This window comes from Verruconis gallopava, assembly GCF_000836295.1.
Source record: "Verruconis gallopava strain CBS 43764 unplaced genomic scaffold supercont1.24, whole genome shotgun sequence".
NCBI classification, from domain to species: Eukaryota; Fungi; Ascomycota; class Dothideomycetes; order Venturiales; family Sympoventuriaceae; genus Verruconis; species Verruconis gallopava.
In genome coordinates, this window is record NW_015622160.1 from 310,636 (window position 1) to 334,793 (window position 24,158).

At 54.1% G+C, this 24,158-nt stretch overlaps 9 protein-coding genes across 9 annotated transcripts; 7 read left to right on the forward strand and 2 right to left on the reverse strand.

Annotated features, from left to right (window-relative positions):
- Positions 1-47: 47 nt before the first annotated feature.
- PV09_06759 (uncharacterized protein) lies at positions 48-1,997 on the forward strand. The gene is made up of 3 exons (XM_016360448.1): positions 48-184; positions 248-383; positions 431-1,997. Exons 1-3 carry the CDS (start codon positions 148-150, stop codon positions 1,806-1,808), a joined length of 1,551 nt encoding a protein of 516 aa, XP_016211787.1. The 5' UTR covers positions 48-147; the 3' UTR covers positions 1,809-1,997.
- Positions 1,998-2,453: 456 nt separating this feature from the next.
- PV09_06760 (uncharacterized protein) lies at positions 2,454-5,792 on the reverse strand. The gene is made up of 3 exons (XM_016360449.1): positions 5,279-5,792; positions 3,527-5,194; positions 2,454-3,471 (listed from the first exon to the last, which is right to left on the reverse strand). The coding sequence occupies exons 1-3, from the start codon at positions 5,401-5,403 to the stop codon at positions 2,730-2,732; spliced, it is 2,535 nt and encodes an 844-aa protein (XP_016211788.1). The 5' UTR covers positions 5,404-5,792; the 3' UTR covers positions 2,454-2,729.
- Positions 5,793-6,303: 511 nt separating this feature from the next.
- PV09_06761 (uncharacterized protein) lies at positions 6,304-8,889 on the forward strand. Its single transcript, XM_016360450.1, has 3 exons — positions 6,304-6,854; positions 6,927-8,013; positions 8,090-8,889. Exons 1-3 carry the CDS (start codon positions 6,807-6,809, stop codon positions 8,155-8,157), a joined length of 1,203 nt encoding a protein of 400 aa, XP_016211789.1. The 5' UTR covers positions 6,304-6,806; the 3' UTR covers positions 8,158-8,889.
- Positions 8,890-9,209: 320 nt separating this feature from the next.
- On the forward strand, positions 9,210-11,878 carry PV09_06762 (uncharacterized protein). Its single transcript, XM_016360451.1, has 2 exons — positions 9,210-9,672; positions 9,739-11,878. The coding sequence occupies exons 1-2, from the start codon at positions 9,477-9,479 to the stop codon at positions 11,232-11,234; spliced, it is 1,692 nt and encodes a 563-aa protein (XP_016211790.1). The 5' UTR covers positions 9,210-9,476; the 3' UTR covers positions 11,235-11,878.
- Positions 11,879-11,970: 92 nt separating this feature from the next.
- PV09_06763 (deoxyhypusine hydroxylase) lies at positions 11,971-13,250 on the forward strand. Its single transcript, XM_016360452.1, has 2 exons — positions 11,971-12,553; positions 12,618-13,250. The coding sequence occupies exons 1-2, from the start codon at positions 12,081-12,083 to the stop codon at positions 13,141-13,143; spliced, it is 999 nt and encodes a 332-aa protein (XP_016211791.1). The 5' UTR covers positions 11,971-12,080; the 3' UTR covers positions 13,144-13,250.
- On the reverse strand, positions 12,559-14,063 carry PV09_06764 (uncharacterized protein). The gene is made up of 2 exons (XM_016360453.1): positions 13,283-14,063; positions 12,559-13,218 (listed from the first exon to the last, which is right to left on the reverse strand). The coding sequence occupies exons 1-2, from the start codon at positions 13,678-13,680 to the stop codon at positions 13,200-13,202; spliced, it is 417 nt and encodes a 138-aa protein (XP_016211792.1). The 5' UTR covers positions 13,681-14,063; the 3' UTR covers positions 12,559-13,199.
- A 198-nt stretch (positions 14,064-14,261) lies between these two features.
- On the forward strand, positions 14,262-20,656 carry PV09_06765 (uncharacterized protein). Its single transcript, XM_016360454.1, has 3 exons — positions 14,262-14,596; positions 14,804-14,990; positions 15,038-20,656. The coding sequence occupies exons 1-3, from the start codon at positions 14,371-14,373 to the stop codon at positions 20,454-20,456; spliced, it is 5,832 nt and encodes a 1,943-aa protein (XP_016211793.1). The 5' UTR covers positions 14,262-14,370; the 3' UTR covers positions 20,457-20,656.
- Positions 20,657-20,896: 240 nt separating this feature from the next.
- PV09_06766 (uncharacterized protein) lies at positions 20,897-22,303 on the forward strand (the record flags this gene model as incomplete). The annotated part of the gene is made up of 1 exon (XM_016360455.1): positions 20,897-22,303. One exon carries the CDS (start codon positions 20,897-20,899, stop codon positions 22,301-22,303), a length of 1,407 nt encoding a protein of 468 aa, XP_016211794.1.
- A 581-nt stretch (positions 22,304-22,884) lies between these two features.
- PV09_06767 (uncharacterized protein) lies at positions 22,885-23,680 on the forward strand (the record flags this gene model as incomplete). Its single annotated transcript, XM_016360456.1, has 2 exons — positions 22,885-22,953; positions 23,024-23,680. The coding sequence occupies 2 exons, from the start codon at positions 22,885-22,887 to the stop codon at positions 23,678-23,680; spliced, it is 726 nt and encodes a 241-aa protein (XP_016211795.1).
- Positions 23,681-24,158: the final 478 nt, after the last annotated feature.

Sequence of the window (24,158 nt, forward strand, 5' to 3'; positions counted from 1 at the left end):
GACGAAAGCCAGCCTTTAAACTGACCCGTTTCTGTCATTCTGGTTCGGGAATCCAAACGGAGTCTTTGCAAGTAGTCCACCACACGTCGACAGGGACGTACATCCAGCGTGATCTTCTCACACCCGTTCTTGCCTTCCACTCACACTATGCATCTGCCAAAGTTTGAACAGATCAGTGCACTCAGTGAGCTACCTTGCTGCTCCAAGTACGTTTGAATGGATCGTGCTCGGCTAATTCAGCTGCCAGAGCATCATTGCGGCGTCTGCCAAACGCCCTTCAGTAATCCCAGCTCCCTTTCGACTTGTATTGGCAAGCATGAGGTTATATGTGCGAACTACCATTTCATGTTCCATTTCATCGGCAAGGCTCATACGTGTAGAGCGTAAGCGTGAAGTGCAAGCCCATGGACAGTGGCTGACCATTGCGCAGATGTGTTCACGCAAAGGAACAACAGGAGAAGCGTCACCGAACTATACTCCTTCTGATGCAGATCTATCAAAAGGAGAACGAAGAGGCCGAATCTGAAATCGTCACAGGGTCTGCTGCTGCTGCCTCGGGGCATCAATACGAAGGTATGAAGAAGAAGGAAAGAAAAGCCCTCAAGAAGGCTGCTAGGACTTCAGTTAGGCTGGATATCATCACCCAGGCTGACATATCCCGCTTGCATGCCATCATTTATCCGCCCGACAGCAACACGGAAGACGCCAACAAGGCACTTGCACGTGCTCTTTCGGTGAAGAGTTCAACGACCATCTTGTCGGAAAAAAGCATGCTCGATGCGCTTGTGGCGCCTCCGAAGAAGAAGCCCGACCTAGAACTTGAGGCCCGCCGCGTGATTGCAAGCTACAAGATGGCGGAACCTCGAAGCAAGCAAGCAAAGTTGGCGCTGGAGAAGATCAAGTGCGCCATCATGGACGACGTTGAGATCCAGTGGAAGACGGACCTGGAGATGAAAAAGCGGCGCATCATCTACGCGCAGTGGGTTACGCAAGGGGCGGTCGAGAAGATGGCGCTGCACCATGAGAACTGGGATATCAACACGAGAGAGAGGCTAAGTCGACGAGACGAGGGGGATCGATGGGATGTGGACACGCTGGGCGAGGTGATCGAAGTCGAGGGCAACACAGACGGCGAGGACGGTTTAGACAACGATGCCTTGAAGGACACAGATTTCACCGAAAGATGCCCGTTCGCGGCTGTGGACGACGCAAACACTTCAGAAAGGCGCTCTTCCACGGCAGAATCTGGACAGGAGTCTCCCCGGAATGACAGGCGTCGCGGAGGCCATGTGTTGCATGCAGCACCTCGCTTGCCCTCACACCTGGCCGAACGTGTTCGCGCCGAGGAATTAGAGAAGAACCGCGTCACGGCACCAGCTTCCCAGACACCCCTCGTTCTACGCATTGTCGATAGAGCGGGGTGTGGCACCGACTCGGCCTGGATTTCAGACGCCAACAACGCTCACGACGTCGCCGTCAGTACGCAACGGGCCATTTCCAGGATCGGCAGGAGAGCTTCGGATCAAGTCACCGATCTGAACTCAACAAGGGCCGGAAAATCGCCGTCAGGTATGCGGATCAACTCGTTGCCCTTTGCCTCAATCTCTCGATCGACAGCAGGCGACGATGCGCTACGTGACAAGGCTAAAGATCGTTCTATTCCGAAGATGGTGCCGGTACATGAAACGCTAAGGAGGGAGAGACTGGCTGATAGTGTTGACCACGACGACGACCACGACGACAGCGAATGGGTCCCTGTGGTTGCAAAGGCCAGCGCTAGACGCACGAGAGCTATGAAAAACATGTAAACGCAAAGTGCTCATAAGCACGCGGATGCTTGGACATCAGGTATTGTAGTTTGCGCATAGATACATTGGAACTCTCGTAGCGGAAGAAGCCAACGGGGTCCTATCAAGGCTACGCAGATCAATAGTTTGGCAGTAAAGGTAGTGTGTAATCATCGTGTAGAATGGAGAATAATGCTTGTGGGCACGCCGAAAGGGAGTGAGCTATGACTGATGCAACGGCCGCCTATCAAGGTGAATGTTGAAGTAGCGAAGATGGGATTTGGAAAGACGAAGACAGGGGACGAAGCCGGTGTCAGGTCGTGGAACTTTGAATAGCTCAGCAGCTATGAGGGGGATTTACCACTGTCTCACATACCATAATCAGGATTATTTGACCACTTGAGCCACTAGTGTAAAGTAGTGTGCCTTTTAACCCTCTCCGGCAACCATTCTTCCCCTCTGAAGAGGGAGCTGCGAGCAGATGAGGATTTCTTTTTTTTTTTTTGGACCGTAGTCTCTATGTGTGTTCCTTACAGCTTAGAGTGGTCACCAATTTCACTACAGCCAAAAAGTGATTTGTACGCCTTATAGACGCATGCGGAAAGCCAGCAGGCGGATGTAAATATACATATTTTATTTTTATATTTATTTATTTATTTATTTTTTTTTTTTTTTAAAAAAAAAGAGAGGAACATTTCACGGCAACATAATCTAGACCATAACTTCCGCGTTTGGCTTTTTAACTCACTTTAGGCACCGCTATTGCAGTCCCTTACTACCACTACATGCTACAATGCATTGCAAACGCTGCTATGTGGACGTTGCAAAGACACTTTCTATCATTGAGGCGCATTCACGCAGGGATGGGCCCTACGCTTAGACCACGCTTGGTATTTTTTGTTGGCCGTCGCCGCCTAGAATTTTCTTCGACTTCTCCGCCGTTCAACCTCCCAACAGCTCTACATCAAGTCCGATAGCTCTCATAAACAGATTGACGTGGCCCAGTCTCTGCTCCCCCATGTCCCTGGGCAGAGTTCTCGCAACTGCTACCGTCTCCATGACCCGATCCTTCACCCCGATGACCAGTCTCTGTTGCTGTTCCGGGCTGGCACCTACGCCCATGGCCGCAAGGAACTGCCACACGTGCACGTCATCGGCCTCTGTAACTTTACCAGGGAAGATGTGCGGCAGAGCCGGCTCCAGAAGATCGAACAGTCGATTGTATAGCTCATTCCAGGCAGCCCAGTCCTGTGCACCCTCTGGAGATGACGGGGGAGGCTGCTGCGACTCACGCAGAACCTCAGCGCGGGAGAGAACCATAGTCAGCACGGACAAACCGATCTTTGTCAATGAGATGAGTGGTACATTGGTGCGATCGATAAGCACACCGATGATACCTGAGATGATCGACAGGGGACTTTCTCCAACAGAGCTGAACAATGCGGGCATTACCGTCTGAGAGAACAGGTCGATCTCCTCGCGCACCGGTAGCGGGACAGGTGCGTCTGGCTTCGCCGGGTTGGGAAGTGCCTTGGCGACCACATCAAGCTGATCGAGGGACACAAAGATCATGGTGAGGGTTGTGAGACGCTGCTGATCATCTAGATGACGGAAGACACGAGGCATGGCTTTCTTGCCCTTGGCGTGGGAGAGCATGGCAATGAACGGGTGCTGCGAGATGGAGCTGCGCATTTGTATTAGTGTTATGAAGTCAAGGAACGTTGTGAAAATCAACGTACTTCGGATCTATGGCCTCCATGATCTTGAGGTCAGCCCACAGCTTGCCGTTCAACGCGGTCAGTTTTTCGCGCCACTCCATGTGCCTTTGGATGGTCTCTGGGTCGCTCTCCGGCGTCAGTCTTGGTGGTATCTGCCTCTCGTGATCTTCAAGCTTCATCAAATCCATGTACACATTCTCAATGTCCCTTAGCGTAGCCCTTCTCTCGGCCGCAGGGTCGTTTGCCTTCTTTGTTGTCGAAGCGCTCTTGGCCTTCTCGGCCTCGGGCCGCGTGAAGTTGAGTAACGGCTTCGGCGTCTTAGCATTGCTGTACGAGATCTTGCCCAAGCTGCCCTCGATGACGAGCTGCTTGTTCTTGGGCTTCGCTTTGGCAGCCTCCACTGCACGCGCGACCTGTTGCTCCATTCTGGCAAGATGGCTGTCCCCGTGGCGCATGCCCCGCCGGTGCCCGTAGCGGCCACCCGTCTGGAACAGATACGTGTGGGCAAACTGGCTGGCTGGCTGGTTCGGGTTTTGGCGCGTTGCACCGCGAATCTGCGCGTACACTTGGTAGTAGAAGTCCTCGTTGAGTTGCGACTCTGGGTCCTGGGCGTCGAGACTACCCGTGGCTGTGACAAGCTGTTGCAGCTGGATGCGGGTGATGAAGTTTTTGTCTTGAGGTGTCATGAGCCCGTTATTCTTGGAGAGCAGATGGATCTTGTGGTTGCGCTTGGCACGGCGAGCTTCGTCTTGCAGGAATGCGGCTCGATCCTCGTCCGAGAGCTGGAGAATCTGCTGTGGGTTAGTGATCACCGGTCCGTTGTAAGAGGGACCACGATGGTGTGATGAGCCGTGGGGGGGAGCACTGCGCAAGGGCGCCAAGGGCTGTCCTGGCCCGGAGAGACGGTTGGGGTTCTGCAAGATCTGTCGCGGTTGAGGCGAACTACCCTGAAGACCACCCCTCTGCGCTTGAACAGCCTGGGGCCCTCGTGTCGGCCGGGCTTCCTGTTGTCTCGGCCTCTGCAAGATCTGTGGCTGGTGCATGCTATAGTCAGGAAGCTCAGGTTGCTTCGGCTGCGAGCCTGGCAGCTCCTGCGACTGCTGTTGAGGACGGCGCTGCAGAATTTGAGGCGGATGCGAGTAGTTCATGGGCTGCTGAGGCGGCGGTGGCTGGCCATAGCCGGGCTGCTGCGAATGAACCGGTTGTTGCTGTGGATGGCTGAAGCCGGGCAGCTGCGACGGCTCGGCGGGCGGTTGAGCGGCTGACGCACTCTGTCTTGCCAGCTCGGCCTCGACTTCCTCCAAGCTCAGGAACTTCTTCCCGGCAGCGGACGCAGTCTGACCTGTCTGACCTTGATTCGAGGCCGGCTTCGGCGTAGGTTTGGCCGGCAAACCCCAGATGCTGGCGTCAGCCTCCAGCTGAGGAATGTAGCTCTCGTAGCCCGTGCGACGCGGTTTGGATGCCTGTTTTGGCGGACTGGCGGCTCTGGGGACCTGACGCTGGGCAGCGAAGCGCATGCGCTCCTCTTCGATGGCGCGTGCGACGCTGTCGGTCTGACCCGAGAAGTCGAAATCCTTGCCTATGCTTGTCTGGGTCGCAGGCCCGCTGCCGAAGGTGTCGTCGTTGAAGGCATCGTTGTCCTCATCAAGCTGCGAGGCGAGGCCGTCGTATGTCTCTTCGAAGTCGAAGCTGTGGTCATAATTTCGAATTAGCAACCCATTTTCAGAACCGCTGGGCTGTCACCGTCAGCTACGTGGACGCGTGGTTACTCACGCCTCTTCGTCGTCCGGGTTGCCGGATAGACCCGCAAAGGCATCCTGCGGCGCGCTGAAGCCGAGTCCAGATGTTTGATGGGCCTTGTCCCTCGGCAGGGTGGTGTCGAAGCCAAAGAAGGACATGACGGCAGAGGAAGCTAACCAAAAGCTTTGTGTGCTAGACTATTTGGAAGTGTATGCAGGGAGCAATTGGGAACTGGAACCGAAAAGAGATGAGAGGAATGCAGTTGGAACGCTGGATGCGCTCGCGACGGCTTTTGAGTGCAGAGCAGGTCAAAGAACGATTAGAAAGTGACACGAGAGCGAGGCCACAAAGGACCGGGTCCGACGGGGACGAGAAGCATGCGCGAAAGGAGAAGAGGAGGGACGATGCCAAAAAAGATGAAAAATACTTGGTAGAACGGTGTGGGTGACTTTTGTTGTTGCGGTTCCTGTTGTCGCTGTCGCTGGGGGCGATGGCGGTGGTGAGGACGGTGACGATATTTGGATTCAACGTGGGTCTGATACTTGGGGGGAAGTTTTGATGTTCTGAAGGGAGCTGGTGGGAGGTCTCGCTCGGCGGGAGTGGGGGGCAGCCCGCCCCCAGCAGCGGGCAATCTCCGCCGCAGCCAGGCGGGATGTAGAGGGGGTCCGCTCGGGTTTTCCGGGCTGTGTTCTTCCCAGCAGGCCGCACGAGCTGACTGCTGCTTGTGCCCGGCCATGCACGCCGGGGGCGCCCGCTGCCGTGTCCAGGCTCTGTCCGGCTCTATTCGGGCCCCGCTGGGTTCTCCTGGGCCGCCTGCGTTGCTCGCTGGCTTAGGGCCCCCCCCCCACCAGGCCACCCTCTAGACCAACGCCGTCCCCCCCCTTCCGGCGCCCTCCCCTTTTCGGCTCATGCACCAGCGGAAGTCGCACTAAGCCCGTTGACGCAAGCCGCATCCGCTCCTTGGCTCTCGCCGCCCGCCAGCTGGCCAGTGGGCGTGCGCATAGAAAGTCCCCTGCGAACTCCTCTCTGGCCGGCTTGCGTATGCTACACGCAACTACGTGTGCTCTTCATCACCTTTTATTGTCTCCCCTTTCCCACTTTCTTTTCCATCTGCGTTCGATTCTCTGCGCACTCTTCTCTCTTCCCTCTTCCCTTTGTGCGGCTCGGTACATACCCTCATCGAGACTGCAGAGCGCGCTCCTGTTCGTCCTTGTTCTCTCATCCTTCTCCTTGGTGTTCTCCCTATTCTAATAAGGCACACACCACGGCGCGTTCCACCTGTCCTAATCGTGCAGTCGATCTCCACCTCCCTCCTTTCACACCCTCTGCACTTGAACCCATAAGAGAACAGCTTCTTACTTGACTCCCAAGTCGCTTTTTCGCCCTCAGCCGTCTTCCCTTCTCGTCGCTCCTTCTTCCTATTTACGATTCATTCGACGCCAGTGTTGACTGCGCAAAGCCATCGATTGAACTTCCGCATCTTTGGCCCAAGCTGGATTCTTTCAAGGGAGCGTTTGGAGCTGAGAAGGGTGGCCGCTTCTCATCCCCGAGTCGCAGGAGAATGGCAGGCTCACAGCGCTATGTGCGCTACATCGGCTTTGCGCTATTTGTACGTCACCGCCAGCTTTGGCTCCATTGAAGCACACTCGGCCGGCATCTCCAAACTGATTCGGATTTGTAGTGCATAGCCGTCCTGTACTTTATCACCTCGTCCTCACCCACGCCCGGTTTGGGCAGCCTCACACCTAGCACGGGTGGTTCCAATGCGGGCTTCGCCCCTGAGAAATCCTCTGGCGACAGCCTGGACAAGGGTACCACTCCGAAACCTGTTGACACACTCGTCGGAACCGCCCCTGGCAAGCGCATGAATGCCACCTTTGTCACCCTCGCCCGCAACAGCGATGTCTGGGAGATCGCGCGCTCCATCCGCCAAGTCGAGGATCGCTTCAACCGCAAGTTCAACTACGACTGGGTCTTCCTCAACGATGCTGAGTTTGACGACACATTCAAGAAGGTCACGTCCGCCCTGACTTCTGGCAAGACCAAGTACGGCAAGATCCCCAAGGAGCACTGGTCCTTCCCCGAGTGGATCGACGTCGACAAGGCGGCCAAGGTGCGCGAGGAGATGCGCGAGAAGAAGGTCATCTACGGCGACTCCGTCTCCTATCGCCATATGTGCCGCTACGAGTCTGGCTTCTTCTTCCATCACCCGCTCATGCTTGACTACGAGTGGTACTGGCGCGTCGAGCCATCCATCGAGCTGTTCTGCGACATCAACTACGACACGTTCAAGTTCATGGCCGACAACGGCAAGAAATACTCGTTTGTGCTCTCGCTATACGAGTACGTCGAGACGATCCCTACGCTGTGGAACAGCGTCAAGACCTTCATGAAAGAACACCCAGAGCACATTGCTAAGGGCAATTCCATGGCCTTCCTGTCCGATGACGGTGGCGCGACGTACAACCACTGCCACTTCTGGTCCAACTTCGAAATTGGCAATCTCGACTGGCTGCGCTCCAAGGCCTACCTCGACTACTTTGAGCGTCTCGACAAGGACGGCGGCTTTTTCTACGAACGCTGGGGCGACGCGCCCGTGCACTCAATTGCTGCCGCGCTCATGCTGCCAAAGGAGGAAATTCACTTCTTCAACGACATCGCCTACTACCACGTCCCGTTCACACACTGCCCGACAGGAGAGCAATATCGCATGGACCACAAATGCCACTGCAACCCGAAGGATAACTTTGATTGGCAGGGTTACTCTTGTAAGTCTCATTCCCCGGCCTATCATGCAGGTAGAAAAGAGCAAACGGTTCGACTGACGACATGAATCTTCAACAGGCCTGACCCGCTTCTTCGATCTCAATGACATGCACAAGCCTGCCGGGTACGAAAAGGAGCAGTCCTAAATCTGGACATTCACTTCTTTTTCTCGATCTCGCGCACGCTTCTATCCCTCTCTTCCCTTTCCATCCAACAAGATCTTCTATATATTTTTAGAACGCCTGTCTTAGGCGAAGTCTGCCGTGGTTTTTAATATGGGCTGATCTGCGTCGTGGTCTATGCGGGGAGCTCGATGCAAGTCATCACACGCGTCGTCTTCATCCTTGTGTCCATCATGTATATCATAGGGCATCTGGCAGGGACTATGCACTGGCTGGTGAGTTTCGACATCATTCCCTTCCACGGTCTTCTCCATAAGTCGGTGGTGTATGACAAAACATAATCTGGCGTTTTCATGGGGTATATGGGATTTTCTGTCGAAAGTGAAAATTTTGACACCTTCTCCTTTTCCTATATCGTGTACATGAATTATAGAAGTTGTTTCCGCTTAGGGGGGAGGGAGAATCACTACTGGGACAAAGGGGCACATTTGATACGAGTGCTTGTCGCATGAGTCTGCCGACATTCGGAATTCTCTCGCTGAGCGCGTTGCTTGCTCTTACTTTGTTGCTTTTTCCATACGGTCTCATGTATGTATGAGCTGTATTTCGCGATGAACGAGAGGTCAGGACATACAAAGAATTAGGTGTTGAATATGAGAACGGGAACTGTATATTTTTTTGGGCTACTTTGCGCCTTTTGACGCTGGCGGGAAGCCTTTCCGAGGTTCCTTTGCAATTTAGATCTTTCTGCTTCAACGACTTCGCAGCATGGATTGATAATGCTGGCCGCATTGGGGGAGTACGACGCAGCTATTGTGCGGAGGCATCTGATCCAGTCGCCAAAAAGGTAACACTAGAGACCATAATCCGAATGTCACAAGTAGAAAGGTAAGGACCACGGCAGTCGTAGCTTGATTACGACAGCCTGCATGCTGGGCACGACAGCTGAAAGACGCTAGTGTTGCCATGAGATCTGAGATGCGCAAAGAGCCCCCTGTGATTGGGCCTTTGCGCCAACGCCGTCGCTTTCATGACATACGGCAACAAGCACGCTGTGCGAGACTTAAGCTCGTCATCCCCCAGGCGATTCTTCGACAGGACTGCGCTCTCTCGTCCGTTGGTCCGACTCTCCGTCTGCGATTTTCTTGGCTCGCAAGACGCGTTGCGTCGAGAGGCGTTGCTTGTGCGTCTGGAGAGCGACGCAGATCCGATCTCAAGATCGGCCGATTCGGATTTGGTCCAATTCTCTCCGTGTCCCCGGGGTTGTATACGCCGTTTTTAGGCAGATTGCGACGTCTTGTGGCCGTGCTGGATGCGCTGACGCGTATGCGCTGGCGACGAACATGTACTACCCGTCTGGGACTTCGGTTGCAGCACTCGCTGTGCTCGCATCGGGCTGCGTGTACCTCTACCGACTGCTGATATGGTACCGCGTCGAGCAGTTCAAGTCTTACTTGCGGCTTGAGCCGCACTGGTTTTGGGGCCACCTCAAGTGGATCGGTGAGACGCTGCCGTCCCTGCCCAAGGGAGCGCATAGCGGTGAGTGTCGCTCAAACACAGGTGATGTGAGAGACGGCGCAAGTTAACGTCTCGACCACCTTTTAGACTATTCCTGGCAGATTCTGCGGAACAAGTATGCGCCGGATGCTCCGTACTTGCTGTTCGACATGCGCCCTGCTCTGGGCACGCCGCTGGCCGTCGTTTTCTCGCACAGCGTCGCCGAGGAATGCTCCAAGCCGTCCAAGCAGTTCAAGTACTCGCTGCCCAAGTCGTACACCAACAAACGGCTCGCGCCCGTGCTTGGCGATCTGTCTATGCTGACGCACGAGGGCGAGTCCTGGAAAGCGCTGCGCAAGCGGTTCAATCCCGGGTTCGCGCCCGCCCATCTCATCACGCTGTTGCCCACGATCTTGGACCGCACCAAGCGTTTCCTTCATCGGCTGGACGAGCGCTGCGAGACAGGTGAGGTGTTTGAGCTGGACGACTTGTGCACGACGCTCACGTTCGATATCATCGGTGCCGTCGCGTTGGATGTGGACTTCAATTCGCAGCGTGAGCGCCAACTACAGCACCCCATCGTGAGCCAGTATGCGAAGCTCATTGATCTTTTTGCGGCTCGGAGTGGCGCTGCTGCTAACTTGACGGCGCCGTGGGTACGGTGGAAGCAGAAAATGGTCGCCAAACGCGCCGACGCCGAAATCAAGAAGGTCGTCGCCCAGAAGTTCGAAGAGCTTAAGGCGGCCCGTAGCAGGGGAGGCACGTCAATCGGCCGTAGTGTCGTCCAGCTTGCCCTACAGGACGTTGAAGAGTTGACACCAGAGATCTTGCAATATACCGCCGACCAGGTGAAGACCTTCCTGTTTGCGGGCCACGACACGACGAGCACGCTGCTGCAGTGGGTGTTCTACAACCTGTCCATTCATCCCCGTGTCCGCGAGAAACTTTTTGCGGAGCTGGACGAGGTTTTTGGGCGCGGAACGTCTCCAGACGATGTCGCGCGGCAGCTGATGGAGAGAGGCGAGGACGCGGTCAGAAAATTGCAGTACACGAGCGCTATCATCAAAGAGACGCTGCGACTTTATCCGCCCGCGGGATCGGCACGGATCGTGCCCGAGGATGAGGCATTCATGGTTCATGATCCTAAGACGGGCGCCGAGTTGCCCCTCTTCGGTATTGTGTACTTGTGCCACTACATCATCCAGCGAGACGAGAGTGTCTACGGGCCCACAGCCAGCAAATGGGTCCCCGAACGCTGGGTGGGAAATACAAACACATGGATGGAAGCCGACGAGCCGTCGGCGGCTCGGCAGGAAGGCAGCGCAATTCCGGTGTCAGCATGGCGGCCGTTTGAGCGCGGCCCAAGAAACTGCATTGGCCAGGAGCTGGCCAACATCGAGGCAAGAGTCATCATCGCGTGTGCAGCGAGACGATACGAGTTCGAAAAGGTCGGCCTGGGCGAGCTGCAGCTGGATGAGAACGGCCAGCCCGTGCTGGGCGAGGATGGGACGCTCAGGCTCAAAAGCGAGATGTACTCGACGCATCGCATCACGAGCAAGACGGTAGATGGGATGAAGGTGCGAGTCCGTCTAGCCAAGACTTGAATGGCTGTACAATTTGAGCCACCTTTCATCATTAGCACGCATCTTGTCAGGATGTGGCGGAGTATTTCCTTCGCCGGCAGAATATGTGTTAGATTCACAAGAGTGCAGCGCTTCGCTGAGACTGCCTATTTCGAGAGACGCGTACTCTGGCAGAACCTGAGTTGGGGAATCAATAACCTTGCAGAGCAATGCCCTTTAGTTTCTGTGGTGTGGTCGTCGGATGCCTTGGCGTCGAGATTCGCAGATATGCCGAATAGCCAGGGCGTCACGTTGTCGTTGACTGCGGATAAGAAACGCCAAGTGTTTTTTCGTAAACAGAGAACAGAAGTGCGATGATTGTGGCGGCAAGTCTAATGACAAAGTGGACGACAACAACTACGTACAGGAGCTAGCCTGTCGCGTTCCACCACATGCATGTATTTTGTTCACATTTCAACCCAGCCTTGGACATCAGGGGTGTGAACTCTCTTGTTTCTTTTGCTTTTAAACATTCGCACCCTCAAGGCGATTTGGAACGAACGGCTTTGCCGGATAGGACAAAGCAGATTGCTCAGCAGTCTAGGCTGCGGACGTCCTGCTTGATTCCAAGCACACTCAATCGAGACCAAGTACATCCAGCCTGTTCCTCGTTATGTGATTTAAGACACGCAGCCTCAGCCTCGTTGATGGAAGACAGGACGCGGAAGCGCCACATCCGATATCGGAGCTGCGCCCAAGAGCCCCCTCCGCCAAAAAAATTCCCATGCACGTGCAGGCTCGTGATAGTTTCGCAAGCGCTCCTTCAGACAGTCGAATAACTTCCTTCAGACACAGGATCCTTTGCAATCGAAAAGACAGAGAAGAGCCATGGCCGTCCAGGAAGACGCCACCGTCGCCGCACTCCGGGACACTCTGTGCTCCGAGTCCACGCCGCTGGCAAAGCGATTCCGTGCGCTCTTCTCCCTGAAGCACCTCGCGTCCGCCCATCCGCCGACTGCACAGACGCTCCCGGCCATAGCAGCCATAGCCGCAGCCTTCTCATCCCCGTCCGCGTTGCTCAAGCACGAGCTGGCGTACTGCCTCGGCCAGACACGCAACGAGGCCGCCGTGCCGTACTTGACAAATGTGCTGAAGGATCGGCAGGAGGATCCGATGTGCAGACACGAAGCCGCAGAGGCACTGGGCGCGCTTGGAGACGTGGGAAGCCTGCCCTTGCTCAAGGAACTGAGGGATCGGGAGGACGAGGAGGTTGTGGTCAGAGAGACGTGCGAGATCGCGGTTGAGAGGGTGGAGTGGGAGCACGATGCTGAGAGACGCAAAGCGGAGAAGTTGAAGCAGAGGTACGCAAGAGGACGGCCACTTGTTTATTGCTAAAAATGTTGGAAGAAGTCTAATATACCGCAGTGACTTCGCTTCTATAGATCCGGCACCTCCTTTGCCACAGGATGCGGAACGGCCGTCCATTCCAGAGCTGGAAAAGACGCTTCTCGACACCAAGCTGCCCTTGTTCCAGCGGTACCGCGCTATGTTTGCGCTGCGCGACCTCTCCTCTCCTCCGGATCTTCCCACAGCCATACCGGCCATACAAGCCCTCGCCAAAGGCTTCACCGACCCATCGGCGCTTTTCCGCCACGAAATTGCATTCGTCTTTGGACAGCTGTCACATCCAGCGTCGATACCCAGTCTTGTCGCCACGCTAAGCAACAAAGAGGAAGCAAGTATGGTTCGGCACGAGGCTGCGGAAGCTTTAGGTAGCCTGGGTGAGGAGGAAGGCGTGGAGGAGGTGTTGAAACAGTTCCTGAACGACGCTGAGCAAGTGGTGAGGGAGAGCGTCATTGTGGCTCTGGACATGGCCGAGTATGAGCGTAGCGGCGAGACTGAATACGCATTGGTTCCGGAATCAGCGAAGCAGATCGAGGCATCGGCATGAAGATAACGATATAAAAGTTAGAGGAGCGTGCATGTCCAAAAGGCGTCGTTGGTAGATCAATTGTTCGTGTTCCATCTGTAGCAATATACCATCAGCATGATACCCAATCTGGCAAGACAGGCTCAACGTCATGACGTACTTGTGGCCGCACTTGTGGCACGTGTAGAATACCGTGCTACCTTCGTCTGCGCTTCTGATTTGAAGAGTGTGGAACCTGACCTCGTAGGCGCCACATTTCTCGCACGGCTCGCTGGCTTCTTGCTCGTTATCCTTGGAAGATTCACCGACGGCTTGAACGTCTCCGGACAGCTTGTCGCGCAGCTTCGAGGGGAAAGAGGTCGGCTTCGAGACTGTCACGATCGTCTTGGCCGAGGTGTCTGCGACAAACGGGTTAAGACGGAGTTGACCAAGGACGACGTCACACCAGGTGCAAAGAGACGGCGAGGGGAGGACCATCTCAGGTGCAGGAGGAAAGGGTGAAGAAGATTCCGGTTTGCGGGCTACGAAGAGCACTTGGATAGCCGTCATCCTCTGCATGGCTGCGGACACAGTGCTGGTCTCCTGCACAATGTCTTCCTCGGCACCGCCGACGACAACAAAGCGCACCTACAACATTACCCGGCTCCCACAAACACGCTGACTTGGTCTCAGCTTCGGTGGTTTATCGACGTACCTTTGCACTTGCAGCCACAAACGTCGCAAACCAGCTCCACAGTGTCGTCGCCGTGCGCGCTGTCGAGCAGGTTTCCGCAGTCGGTGCAGAAGACAAGGGATCCTATCGCCGCCATCTCCTGCTCGGCACCTTCGAGCCAATCCAAAAAGTGAGTAGAGGCTCTCCGCTTCGCACTTGGAGTCAAAGACGGAAGGCAGTCGTCCGTGCCGTTGTCGCGCTCTGTAGATGAGTCTTTTGCCGGCTCGAGTTTCACGAGGAAAAATTGACGGGAGGGACCAGGCACGTCGCACCCGCCACACGTTCTGTGGCTCGCGCTCGCTAGCGATCCGCTCAGCCTCCGCGTGATTCGTCCACTGGCTGGATTCGTTGGTGGCCTCATGAGCGACCGCGTGCGGCGTCCGTTCAATTCTTGAGACTGTCCTTCTCGACCCTCGTCCTCCCGTGTCCTGCGCCGACTTCGCCTCCGATGGCGTCCTCCCACGGCTGACACCCTTATCTCCTACACGATCGCGTATGTTGGACCTTCGGCTGTCGGCATCACGACGTCGCCCACCATGAATCCCTTTGCGAATTCACCCATGTTCGGTGGTTCTGGCTGGAGGCAGCCCAGCCATTCGATGCAGTACAGTACTGCCCCTCAGTACCACACGCATGGCGCGACGAGCAGCAGCAGCGACAGCAACAGCCAGACGCCCCAGTACAGCTCCAAGTACCGCGCGCCCACGGTCCTGGAGGCTCTGCCTTTCACACCACTGACGAGCGTTGTCCCCGTCACCCCAGGTATGTTCTCTTCCAGTCACACGACTGACTCGGACTGTTCCTCAGCTGCGTCGCAAAGACGACCGATGCAGCTTGAGTTCTTTCCAAGTTCGGGGGCCTGCAATTCGCTGAATTGCATTCTCGACTCCCCCTCACCGCACGCGAGTGTTGTCTTTGGTCACGTTTCGAGCCCGCCAGGAAACAAAGAGCTAACGATTTCTCGTACAGATTTGCTCACAATACCAACACCTGCGTCGTCTTCAAGGCCAAGCCTTTTCGCAAACGAGGAGCAACGTCGGCTCGCTAGATCGCAGCTGGAATCCCTAGACAGGGAGGCGGCAAGCAATTCGGAGCTTCACGTTCAGTGCTTACAAAAGGTCAACCAGCTACTCAAAGGGACAAATTTGACGACATAGTACGTGGTTAGATCACAAATGCAAAGGTGACGCTCACGATGTGCAGCGACTTCAAGCTTCCCAGCCATCCTGGTCCGCCTCGACCGAGCAAACAACAAATCCAAGCTCAGGAAGAGCGGCATTCAAACCTGGGTCCGTTCGCTCGTGCTGTCCTAAACAGTGCGAAAGTGCCGTATCGTTATTCAAACCCAGTGGAATCAACAGCCTCACCTTCAGCTAACACAGCCACGACCTTGCCAGACTCACCATCCAGGAGACATGTAAACCAAACTAAGGACAAAATTAAGACAGCGCCGCGTTTGCCGCCTCAGCGCAGTGGCGACACGCAGGGCGAAACAGTCGTCGCACCTCCGAAAAACAAGATGGTCTTGGATCGCATCGAAGTCTCCCCCCGTCAATCGCACAGCTTGCTCCCTTACACCACATCAAAGCCAACTCTCTCGGCACCTGCTCCTGAAATGCCTCTGACGATTGATCCAAGAGAACTTCAACGTCCTCAGCCTTTTTCAACGCAAGTACAGAACAACTTTTCCTATCAGCAAAACCAAGTTGTCTCCGCTATTCCCGCATCATCATCACAGCTCTCCACGCTCGCGTCGTCGCAATTCTCAACACCAACCCGACAAAGTGCTACTCCTCCACCCATGTCGCAACCACCGACACCAGCGCCTGCTGTGGTGATTTCTGCGCCCGCCCCAACCATGCAACGTTCAGACTACCAGGACTTTTCGTCTGTCAGGCAGGACTCTGCCGTGGGTCAGAAGCGGAAGCGCGAAGTCAACGATGAGGGACTGGATATTTGCATTGATCAACGTGCTCGATCTGAAGAATCATTGAAGGCGCTCGAGCGGACGATGTATGAGATTGGAAGCATGGAAGAAAAACTGCGGAACAAGGTTGCATACGACACATCCTTCTACTTCGCACAGACCGCGTACAACGAAGAGGATACTCTCATCCTGACTCGTCAAATCCAAGAACGACTTGAAGCTGCCATTGTCAAGGCTGTCGATTCGTCATGCTTCAACAAAGCGCCTGTTTCTAGCCTGGTCAAGATGCAGAAGTTATGTGAAAGCACTTTGAGCTTGATCGAGGCTTTAGCGCTTTCTATTGACTCAGAAGCCTCATCAGAAGACGTTGAAGAGTGGCTGCAACGTGTTAGGTTAACCGAGAACTCTCTTCAAGCAGCTCGAATCCTCCTTCGAATCCTAACTGCCGGCCGTGAGGATAAGGAACTTTACTCAGAAAACTCCCTGCAAACAATTGCCGAGTGCCTGGACCTTGTCATGAATAGAGCCATCATTCCGGTTGTCGAATGTCGTAACTCCGGCAATGAAGAAGGCCTGTTCAAGATATATTCCGCTAATCGCAAGCCGCTCAGCTCGTTGTTCAACATGTATGGCCAAACGCTACGGCTTCTGAGTGACTTGGTTGCCAAGGTGGATGTCGATGCGGTTATCTCCAAAATTCAGGATATATCTACGAAGTTGATCTTCGTCGAAAATGCGTACACAGACAAAGATTCCACCCTTGGAATAGCCCGCTTCGAGAAGCTAAGAACGAGAGCAATGCACGTTGTTGCATCTATCTACCATCGCTACCCTGCACAGCGACAGATTGTCTTCAACGACATCATCACCTCGCTGGAGAAAGTACCTGTGGCTCGACAAAGCGCTCGTCAATTCAAAGCTCACGAAGGAAAGTCAATTCAACTGGTCTCGGCTTTACTGATGCGACTCGTTCAAACTAGTGCTACGAGGTCTACGAGCATTAGAAAGCATGTCGACTCACAGCCAAAATCAACCGAGGATTCATCCGAGGAAGACAATGATTCTGTGCGGGAATCTTCACCGGTCATGGCAGTGCAACATGGTGACATGGAAGTAGACGACGATCTCGACACTGAAGCTGCTAGCTACGACCTTCGCAAGCTAGCTGAACCGCTGTACTCCAGTGCCATGACAGACGCATCCTACTTAATCTCGTACCTAGTCAGTCGAGCGCAAAACACAACGAAGTCTGGCGACCAGCCGTATAGAAAATTGCTTGAAATTTTTGTTGAAGATTTCATCAGTGTGCTAGGGCTTCCCATGTGGCCGGGCGCGGAAATGCTGCTTAGAGCGCTGTTGTCGAAGCTCTTCCGAATCTTGAGCGATGACAAGTCCTCTGGACCGGCTAAAAATATGGCACTTGAGATTTTAGGCACGATTGGAAGCGGTATCATCGATCTACAGATGTTCGTTGAGCATGCAAGTCACACCGCTGAAAGCAGTGATTCACCATTGGGTGCCACGCTGGCCAAAATTGCAAGTGATTATTTGAACAACGGAGATGAGCAGCAGGTCAACAAGTTCCGTGGACCGTATCGTGTCATGATGGAGTATCTCCATTCGCAGTCATTGAGTGATGCCCAGGCGCCAAGCGCACGGGGTCTCCATCTTACACAGTGGGCCAAGACTACGCTCGTGTACATGGACCGGGAAGATGAAAATCGACCAGAGGTCGCAGCAGACCTGCCTATGCAACTTCGAAACATGATTCTCGACTCAGAGTGGCTGCAAAACAATTACGATGCGGTTGAGACCAGCATCACTCCAGCTCAGGCACGTCTTGCCGCGTCTATCATCACCATCGCTTCGCCAACGGGCCAACATCTAGCATCTATTCTGGACAATCTCGTAAAATTCATGACGAGCCCCCAGAGTAATCTCAAGAGCCGAAGTCTTAAGAGTGTGACTGAGCTTATTGAGAAGGACCCCGCAATCTTGGAAAGAAACAGATCAGTTCTCCACAGCATTGTCAAAGGCATGCAGGATTCGTCACCACAAGTCCGCGATTCTGCGTTGATGCTTCTTGACAAGTGTCTAGTGCTCCGACCCAAGCTTGCTGACGGGTTCGTGTATTCGCGCATCATTCAGCTTGCCTCTGATGAATCCAAGTCTGTTCGCAAGCATGCGATGAAGCTCTTGAAGGATATCTATCTGCGCTCCAAAGATCAGAATCTTCAGGCCCATATTTCTGCGGCCCTGATGGCCCGTATCCACGATATCGAGCCAAACGTCGCGGAGATGGCGCAACAAACTTTTGAGGAACTCTGGATGGTACCATTCTATCGAACGGCACGCAAAGATCCCGTACAACGCGAGATGGAGCTGAAGGCTCAAGTCGTGCTCATCGTCAAAACGGTTCAGCGTGGTGAAGACGCCGTGCAAGTGCTGGATACGCTTCTGCACAATGTACTCAGTCCAGAGTCGAAAACTCGCAGCGCAAACCTTGAAGTCTGCAAGGACATGGTGCGACTTATATTTGATGAGATCATAGACAACGAAGAGCGACCGGATCGCCCGTCACAGCAGCACCTAGCACAAGCCCTAACGGTCTTTGCCAAGGCAGAGCCGAAAATGTTCAGCAGCAATCAGCTGAAGCTCTTGGTGCCTTATCTGCAGAATCTAACAAGTAATGAACATTTGCTGTTATATCGATTCTGCGCTGTGATAATGCGATATGTCGTTCCCACGCTGTCGGCGGCAGATCGTGATCTTCTTCTCGAGATACAGGCCAAGCTGATGGCTCCGATTTCGAAACTACCTAAAGAGGAGCTGGCCGAGGCGGCGGCCTGTCTCTGGGTACTACACGGCATTGTAAAGAACGAGAAGATCGTTGCCCTCATGCGGTCGGCACTTGTGCAAGTCAATCAACGCAAGGAGCTGGACTTTAAAGATCCAGCAAATGAGAAGGCACTTAGCCATGTTAGGCGTTACATGGCGATTGTTGGCTTTTTCGGTCGTGAGTGCAATGTCGACGAACACGCTGAGCTATTCAGAGCAGTGCTTCCCTTCTGGAAGGGCAAATCTGTTTCTGGTTTGATCATCGACCTCTTCTGCCCGTTTACGAGGCAGAAGTATCCTGAGCCCCTGAGAGAATCCGCATTGGATAGTATCGCTACTGTTTGCCAGGGATGGCCGCAACACTACCAACGACCTGACGTCAGCACTGCGTTTGATCTCGTGTTCCGCAATGAAGACCGACGATTCATGCAGGTCGTACTCAGTGGCTTCTTGTTGTTCTTCAAACAAGAAGAAAGGAAGTCGGAGACTGGCGCGGAGACTAAGGTTGGTCAGGGCGCAGCCAAGGGCCATGAACGTCTGCAACAATCCTTCATTTCCGGAGATGGCGATGCAGGAGCCACGACTATTGCTCAGAAATTCCTTCCACACATTCTTCGGGTCGCTCGCTCTTCTCTTGATGACCTTGCCTTGACGGCTACGCAGGTCATTGCAAGTATTAGCCGTCAGGGCCTTGTGCATCCCAAGGAGTGCGGAATCACCCTCGTGGTATTGGAAACGTCAACAAACAAAACAATAGCGGAAATTGCATACACAGAACACAAAATCCAACATCAACGTCAGGAGAACGTTTTCGACAAAGAGTACATGCGCGCTGTCCAACAGACGTTCGAGTATCAACGCAATATCATTCACGATCCTCGCGGTGTAACTTTACAGCCTACGCAGCCGAAATTGCACATGCTTTTTGACGTCTTAAAGATTGGAAGCGGGAAGGTACGTAAGCGGTTCCTTGGAAATCTTGTTCAGCGTATGGATTTCGAGCTGCCAAAGCTGGAACTTGATGGTGAGATTCCAACTGCTTTACTCTTTGCGCGGTTCGTTTTGGAGAACCTCGGGTTTTTCGATTATGTGCGCATTGACGAACTGCTCCACCTTGTGTCGTGCCTCGAGAAGCTCGTTGTTCATGGCGTCGGTACAACCGTGGCCCACGCCATTGAGGTTGAGATCTTGAAGGTACAACTACCGCAGGGTGCCCATGGGGCAAACACTTCTTTACCAACCGGAGCTGATCCCGGATTGTTTTCGATTCAAGACCCGCAAAATCCTATCGCCGTGCCCCTCCCTACTGCTGAGCGCCTCAAACACCTGACTGTCGCTTCTATGATTCTGTCAATGGTCTGGGAAACGCGCACGCATCTACGACAACTCTGGGGTTTGGCGAAGCAGAATAAGAACGGTTTTAAAACGCAGGCCAAGGATCTTAACAAACCTGCAACGAAGACGCCGTTCTACAGAAGTGAGCTGTTGGAGAAAATCGAATCCATCATGTCTTCTCTAGATGATCCTTCAGCGATGATTGCGCAGTGCAAAAGCTTTGCCGAAATTGTTGCAGTGGATCAAGAGCACAAGATTGCTTCTGACGAAGAGAACGATGAAGCTGAGCTTGCTAAACAAGCGGCTGGGTACGAGACTCCTGACGAAGATCGAGAAACAGCCAGCAACGCCGGCAGCACTGGAAAAGGCAGAAAAAGAAGAGGCTCTGTGGGCCCCATGGGAACACCTTCTGCTAAGAGAACGAAGAACATGGGAGATACGCCGAAGAAGAAGCATCGGCCACAGGGTTTGCAAAGGATGAAGAGCAAAGGCGGCAGCACAGATGAGGATGACGACTTCTGAGTCGAGGTTCATTTTAGAGCAAAGAAAGCCAATTGCTCGCGGCGTTTTGGTCGACTATATTGGGCATGGCTAAGGAGTGAATTTTGGCAGACGCTTAGGCGGATCTCCTCACTCGGAAAGTGAAGTGACATTGACACTGTATTTTGATACCCCATAACATTGCTGCGTGAACGGCGCTGGCGATATGAATGCAATTGAGATATCAATAATTTTGCTGCCTAGCAAAAGCATATTCACGGAATGTGAAGTTCTCGAGCAGTGGGTGCTGACACTGCGTATCATTTCTGTCGGACTAAATTGTCCGATCCATTTGGCCTTCGTTGTCCGACATCGGCAAAGAAACGTCATATTCGTTAAATATACAAATTGATCCGCAGCGAGTAGCATTGGTTAGCATCAGCCTCTGGACCCAAAAGCTGAGATCAACAACAGAAACCACCATGTCCGTCGAAAAGCTCACTACAATCTCGCCATCGACGAACAAGCCCATATTGGAGCGAAGTGGTCTGAGCGAGCAAGATCTTAAGGACCTGCCGCAAACCGCCACCAAAGCGTTTAGCTCCTTTCGCCGGACTTCGCTTGCGGAGCGACAGGCCATTGTCAAGAAGGCGCTCAAGCTTCTCGGCGACAAGAAAGATGAACTCGCGAAGGAGCTCACCGAGCAGATGGGGCGACCCATCTCCTACACTGGCTCGGAGATCGCCACCGCGGTGAAGCGTGGCGAGTACCTTCTCAAGATCAGCGAGGACGCGCTGAGAGATACGCCGGGGGAAGAGGAGAAGGGGTTCAAACGATGGATCAAGAAGGTGCCCGTGGGACCGACGCTCATCCTGTTTGCGTGGAACTATCCGTATCTCATCCTCGTGAACTCGCTTGTCCCCGCCATCTTGGCGGGCAACAGTGTGATCCTGAAACCGAGCCCACAGACGCCCACGATCGTGGAGCACATGGCCAAGATATTCGAGGAGGCCGGCCTCCCGGCCGGCGTGCTGCAGTACTTCCACTCCGGCAGCTACACTCAGGTGGAAGCGCTTATCCGGAACCCAGAGATTCAGCTGATTTGCTTCACTGGCTCTGTGGCTGGAGGCTTAGCTGTTCAGAAGGCGGCCAGCGATCGTGTCGCTGTGCGCGTAGGGCTTGAGCTGGGAGGGAAAGACCCTGCCTATGTGAGGGCGGACGTGGATCTGAAGTGGGCCGCGGCCGAGATCGTGGACGGCGCCGTCTTCAACTCTGGCCAGAGCTGTTGCAGTATTGAGAGAGTGTATGTGGCCGACAGCGTACACGACGAGTTCGTGAAGGAAGTCCAGGAAGTGCTCAAGGGCTACGTTCTCGGCGACCCGATGGATACGAAGACACACGTTGGGCCGGTCATCTCGAAACGCTCCGCGGATACGATAAGAGGGCATATCAAAGACGCTCTCGAGAAGGGAGCGAAGGATGCGACTCCGGAAAACGAGAGCTTCAAGAAGCCGCCGCCGGACGGCAATTATGTTGCCCCGACACTGCTTACGAATGTGAACCACGACATGCTGGTTATGACGGAGGAAACCTTCGGCCCAGTGATTCCAATCATGAAGGTCTCGAGCGACGAGGAAGCCGTCAAACTCATGAACGACTCCGTGTTTGGTCTCACGGCTAGCGTGTGGACGAAAGACGTTGCCAAAGGTCAAGAGCTCACCGAGGACATCGAGGCTGGCACGGTCTTCGTTAATCGGTGCGACTACCCAAGTCCGGATCTGGCGTGGATTGGATGGAAAGATTCCGGCAAGGGACAGACGCTGAGCAAGTTTGGGTTTGACCAGTTTGTCAAGTTGAAGAGCTATCACGTCAAGGACTACCCAAAATAGAGAGCCTTACCGCTCCACGCATGGGAGGGGCCCAGGGATGTGTCCAGTACGACTGTTTCCCAGATAAATGTGGTGACCGCCGACGAGAAAATCCAAGAATTGCCACTTGAAAGCGCAAAACATGGAGAAACTTCATCCGCAAAAGGTTGTGGTTGTGGGGAACACGCGTGCAGGATCTCGACCGCGTTTATTTTCGACTACCGGCGAGGCAGCTTTGGATTGGACGCTCAAGGCACGAAGTTTCTAACATAGGACACAATCGACTATGAATTCTTGGATATTATGGATTTTCGCTAGGCATGAAGCGTAGAAGACGGCAATGTCGTGACAGTCAAGCGTGTACAGTGAATGGTAGTACATCGTCATTCCAACGTAGTATTGTCGTCTACCTGCGTCACACAAACTTGCGCATAGAATAGCAACAGCGGATTCGACTTCATCCACAGGTTGAAGGACCTTCAGAACGCCTTTTTGGCATCTCATTTGCGACATCTGTATCTACGGTTTTTTTTTCACCTCCTTTTTCTTTACTTTGATGGTTGCCGCGAACGAAGTTCCAAGTCGAACAGCTTGGATCGAACATGGCCGCACGTTCGCCAGCAAAGGTGCCGCAACGCAAGCCGATATCTGGGTCTACCATTGTCCATATAGTACGCGAGAACATAGAAGGCACTCCAATTCTGTACCGCTCGTTCACTCTCGGCTGACCGTGATTCGCAGCCCAGGCATTCAGACGACACGCCGAGGCCGCCTAAGATTGGCGAGGACGTTGCGATGCGCCTGATTCAAGTCAACAGAGTGGTCGCCGCGACGGAGCGCGACTTGCACCGGGCCAAACTGGACATCTACTCTCGCCGATCCGCGCTCTTCGAAAGCATCGACCCGGTCCTGCTGCCTCTGAAGCTGCTGCCCGAAGAGCTGCGGAACGTGCATGCCTGTATCCGACAGGCGCTGGAATGGAACTACCTCTCCTGCCAGGAGAAGGAGGTCTTGGAGGCGGCCTTCCGCGAAGCCTGCGCTGAAGTGAGCTTCGCCGTCCAGAACGTCGCGTTTGAAGAGCAGAACTACTTCCTCGGGCACAAGAACGAGCTGATCTACTCCGCGACGGAGGAAGACCGACGGAGATGGCAGAGCGTGATCCTGAACATGGCCGACGTCGACGATTTGAAGGCTCTGGTGGCCCAGATGTTCCCCCTCGGCGAGCAGCTCAAGAGTGAGGTGCAAAGACTGGGAGCGGCGCTGCAGGGTCTGACGAAGCTGAGGATCAGGTGCAAGAAGCTCTTGTACGAAGCCATGGAGGAAGCCATGCAGATGGACGAAGCTCTGGGCAAGACAGGAATCACTATGAACGTGCTGCTCCACCCGTGGTGGAACTAGGCGCAATTTGAACAGTGTCTTTTTTTGGTCTGTTGCTTGGTAAACCAAGTCCTCCGTCTAGTCTCTAGGTTGTCGTACCTCAAGGACCAAGCGCATATCCAGGTAGTTCACCGCCGTCCGTCGCCTTTTTATTTTTCTCCCCCTCCCTTTCTCCCTCCACGCTCTTCCCATGCAACGCAATCGACTGACATTGGCAAGGTACGTGACCAAAATTATGTTCCGGAGGAGATTACGAACTTCGCTGCAGTACATTGTCTATTGTTCTTCTGATCATAATCTCGACATTGACCCCATTGGCGCGATCGGTCTCGCTTGTTACCTTCTAGGCCTTCCAGCACATGGAGAAGCCTGAAGATATCAGATGTGCGCTTTGACATTTGAGCAACCACCTAGCTGGCGGTTGTGAGGGACGCAGCGGAGCCAGGCTCATGTCATCATGATCCTGTCTTCGAAGCGGATATCTTTTCCCCCCCAATAT